This window comes from Monopterus albus, unplaced genomic scaffold, assembly GCF_001952655.1.
Source record: "Monopterus albus unplaced genomic scaffold, M_albus_1.0 scaffold3.1, whole genome shotgun sequence".
Classification (NCBI taxonomy): Eukaryota; Metazoa; Chordata; class Actinopteri; order Synbranchiformes; family Synbranchidae; genus Monopterus; species Monopterus albus.
In genome coordinates this window covers 7,759,127-7,763,670 of record NW_018127883.1, presented here as the reverse complement: position 1 = coordinate 7,763,670, position 4,544 = coordinate 7,759,127, and the positions used below count along the sequence as shown (strand labels likewise).

Below are 4,544 nucleotides of genomic sequence, written 5' to 3'. Positions count from 1 at the left end.
TTTTTTTTTTTATCAATGGTCACAAATCTTCCACAGCAATAGAGTTCAAATGTTTAGAGTAAACAACATGCCAGTGTATAAATATTGCATGTATATTTTGCTTATTTATAGTAATGTAAAACAAAACTGTCTCGGTATAATGCCACAAAATACTGTGAAAATTGAGATTTGTTTAATATGAGGTTGTAATTGAAGGGATAAGGCCTAAATGTGGTCACATAAGTTGAGGGACTGAGTTGGGATTAGTGAACTACATTTGGCATATTTATAGTCATATTTGGTGACATTGCTGTGCCTTCTTCTAAAGGTGCAAATTAAATCTATAGACCTTTGAGTGGTCCTGATGTCTTGGCTCAGTGTGTCTTGATTGATTTTCTTATACAGGAGTGGGGTGAGAAGGAGGAGGGAGGGTGGAGGAAGCGCACTGAAGGAGGTGATTCAGACTGGCGTCGTTCTGTTCCTGACAGGTGCGTGTTGACAACTCAGTGCTACTTTTTAGTTTATTGTTAACCCCATTAGGCCGTGAGTGGCGACTCTAAAGACACCTGTGCTTGCTCTTTTCAGGGATTGGAGACAGGAGGGCCGTGATGAGGACAAAGAAGACGGAGAAGGGTCTTTCAGGCGAGGAGAGGGTCCCCGCAGAGGTGGAGATGACAGAGGACCTCGGCGAGGCTTCGATGATGGAGGCCCACGTCGTGGCGGTGATGATGACCGCCCTCCACGCAGAGGTATGGATGATGACCGTGGTCCAAGGAGGGGTGCAGATGATGACCGTGGTCCAAGGAGGGGTGGCTTTGATGATGATCGCGGTCCCAGGAGGGGCGGCTTTGATGATGATCGCGGTCCCAGGAGGGGCGGCTTTGATGATGACAGAGGTCCTCGTAGAGGCATGGATGACTCCAGGGGTCCCAGGCATGGTGTTGATGATGACTGGGGGCCCAGAAAAGGAGGAGATGATGAAAGAGGTGGAAGGAGAGGCATGGATGACATGCCGCGCCGTGGTGGTGATGACGCTAAACCCTGGAAGCCTCTGGGCAGACCTGGTAAGCCTGTAGCCATTCAACTGCTAATAATGCCTTATTCGACAATAGGAATGCTCAGCAGCTCAGTGATGTCTTCCAGGATGATCAAAATAGCAAATGCTTATGTTGCAGGTGGTTGGCGTGAGCGGGAGAAGGCCCGGGAGGACAGCTGGGGACCTCCTCGTGGTGGTGCTCGTGATGATGGAGATGATGATGTCCGTCGCCCACAAAGGTAGCCCTGAGAGAAGACCTATGTTAAGTGTGTTTATTTTATATCTATATGTATGTTGTGTTCATCTGCATCACTATGAATTGACAGAGAGGAGGGTCCCTGGAGAAGAGCAGGTGGAGAAGAAGGGAGCAGCTGGAGAGACTCTCGCAGAGAGGACGCTGACCATGACGAACGTCGTGACCGTGATGAACGCTACAGTGACCGCCGTGATAGAGACCGCCGGGAGGACCGTGAAAACAGAGCCCCACCCAGAGATCTTGACGAGGGTAAACAGATTATGAGTTAAAACTGACATCACCATTACAGGGATAATAGCCACTGTCAGTCACACTTCCAACCCTGTGTCACTTTCACCTGGCAGGCTCAGGTCACCAAGTCCCAAAACACAACAAATCATTTTTAAGTATGTGTGAACTTTATTTAGCACGTCGGTCTAACAAAAGAGTTGGGTAGTCCATGTGGATGTGTTGATTTAGCCAGCAGAGGTGGTTGTTTAACTGTTTGCATCCTGTTGGATGTGTGTTGAAAGATCCTCATTAGGTTGGACATACACACACTTGTAAAGTCAGCGTGTTTGTTTCCTCAGGAGGCTCTTGGCGTCGTGGAGGTGAAGAGAAGCGGGTGGAGAGGGAGAGGGACAGGCCCAGAGACACGGAGCGTGACCGTGATACCGATGGAGACAAGGGCTGGCGTTCTGACAGACGAGAAGAAAACCCTCGTCGCACCAAGAATGAGACAGATGATGATGGCTGGACCACTGTGCGCCGCTGAGGAAAAAACCTTTGCATCAGTTAATGATGAATATATTTTGAAAAAAACAACAAAAAAAAAGTCGCCTAGCCTCAGTGGTGACTGAATGGCTATGAGCTTCTGTTATTCCTTCTGAATTAAACATTTGTAGACAGTAGTTTTCCTGGGGTTTTGCTCCCTTTTATCTTTATTTTGACTTTCAGCAGTTGTGAACCAGAGGCTGTGTGCCATCTGAAACACCATCAGCCAATAAACTTGTGTGCTAGTAGGCCTCATGCATACTATTAATGTAAACATGACTGCCCCCAGTGGCTAGGAGTGTTATTACATAAAATGATGACATTAAACTCACTGCTGAAAATCGGTGTACCTGCCCCAACTTTCCATAGAAATTCAGTGTATCACCAGCCGCCACTTTTAAATGATTTAATCTTTGCATAGGTGTTATATTACGGCATGGATCCATGACTCTTGTAATGGCACTGACTAGGAATTTGTAATTTGCTTCAGCAATCTGTTCTTCAGCAGATGTTTCTTGTTAAAGAATTACTGGAAATTACATTTCGATGTGCATGCTTAGATTATTCACTTCATATCCAGTGTGTGTTTCTATCTCACTGCAATCAATGGTAACAAACCAGGTTGCATGTGTACAGATAAAACCTTTATTAATAAAGATGTTTCCTCACCACCCGCCTCTCTGTTTTAAAAATTAAAAATTGCAACAGACTTAACACTTTTAGCCATTTCAGACGGTGGGGGTGGGGCGCAGAACCCTTCTGAGGAGTTGTAGAATAAGTCTGATGGGTGTGTGGGTGTGTGTGTGTTAATGTCCTGTGCATGTAACCTAAACATCACATCTGAGTCTTATTTGTTGATTATAAGGGTCGTGGACTGTAAAAGGCTGAAAACCACGACTTGAGACTCCTGTACAACATTTGGTATCTGTATTAGAACTTGTCACTACCAACAGCTGTTCTATCAGCTCTAACCGTCTGAACTGCTTCATAATACAACCCCGTGAAACTACACTAACACTTTGGCTGAGGACTTGTTCGATCTGCTTTCAATGTACCCTGAAGCTCCTCTAACCAGTTTGGTACAGCCTAGCACTTCCCTTTTATAACCACTGGAGGTCGGGAACGCACCGTGGACAGGACCCAAACGTTTCCCCTGATGGAGGCAGAGCGTGTTGTTTGGTGTCTGATGGCAGTGAACTCGGTGGAAACCTAAAGAAACGCAAACACGTTTCCATAGGTCAGGAGCCAGAGTGGTGGTGTTAGAGTTGGAAAATAAAAATAAAAAACAAACAACCATGCTGATTTTGTATCATGAAAAATGTCCTGACTACAAATGGTCAGCAACACAACTGTCCTGGCCCGACTTATAGCGACGATGTAGCCTATAATAATAATAATTTTCATGTTTAAGACATTTAATGTTTATTACAAAATAAAAATCTAGAGCCTACCCTACAAAATGAACTGAAGCAAGTTAAAATAAAACTCCCACAGAATCTATATTCAGACATTTTTGGGCACAGTTCTGGCAGCTTTACCAACCCGTTTTAACCCATTTTAGTCTTTAGTTTGTATTTTATTCCAGAGACTCTTAGTCTTCCAAAGGAGACTGCACTGACACATAGTACATAGTGACGACAATATTAATAACATTACTAAAAGGCCTACTAATGATAATGACAATAATTTTACACTTAATGGTTTTTCTCTTCCAGAATATCTTGTGTTGCCATATTTAAGTCAAAATCACTTGATAAAAACTGTTACGTCCAAAAACGTAATCAAAGATATCTAAGATATATTCTAAATTAAAATGTATTTAAATAAAATTTCCAAAACTTAAAGGTGGCCAGCCCAGTTTCTACCCAAACGTGCGCTATTGGTGTGTATTATTTCTGGACGGCGTGCTTCGGTGCGCGGCCATGGATGCAGCTTTTTTTGCTGCTGCTCTGTCACTGGTCCACACACGGGGGGGGGGTGGGGGGGGGCACACAGGTGGACTACTCCAATAAACAATTACGAATTATTGTGACACACAGCGAAGATGCTACTGAATTCTTCTAGCCATGTCCCGCATGGTTGACAAAAAGCTGTGGTGTCTCCCAGACATCACATCCATTAGAAATTATGAGTGTGTTCAATTGGAAACCTGTAGAATTTGAAGAGAAATTAAAACGAGAAGAGACGCATTAAGAAGAACTTCTCGACATATATGCAGTTAGAAAACCAAAACTGGGAAGACATGTGAGGAATAAATGAAGACCGACTGATAGTGCAATTAAGATGGTGCTAAGAATGATCCGCGCGCTGTTGGAGCTGATGTTGACGCAACATTGTTGCACATAATTAAAAATAATTCCTCACTAATACTAACACTACAAACACCCCAACGCTAAAAAAAAATCCGTTTGAACCTGTCGTAGGCCTTAAACACGCACGCTACCTTGAGCTTCGCTAAGAGTGTTGAATGTCCCGGAGATATGTGCGCGCGAGGGTATGCGCGCGCGGAGGGGGGGGGGG

General features: G+C 44.4%; 1 protein-coding gene across 1 annotated transcript in view; it reads left to right on the top strand.

The window, feature by feature from the left end:
* Positions 1–2,272, top strand: part of eif3s10 (eukaryotic translation initiation factor 3, subunit 10 (theta)) — a 12,754-nt gene extending 10,482 nt beyond the window's left edge. The window contains exons 18-22 of the mRNA XM_020601422.1: positions 327–467; positions 565–1,043; positions 1,155–1,254; positions 1,342–1,520; positions 1,841–2,272. Coding sequence (XP_020457078.1) covers positions 327–467; positions 565–1,043; positions 1,155–1,254; positions 1,342–1,520; positions 1,841–2,025 — 1,084 coding nt within the window. The 3' untranslated portion in view covers positions 2,026–2,272. The remainder of the gene's footprint in view (positions 1–326; positions 468–564; positions 1,044–1,154; positions 1,255–1,341; positions 1,521–1,840) is intronic.
* The last annotated feature ends 2,272 nt before the right edge of the window (positions 2,273–4,544 follow it).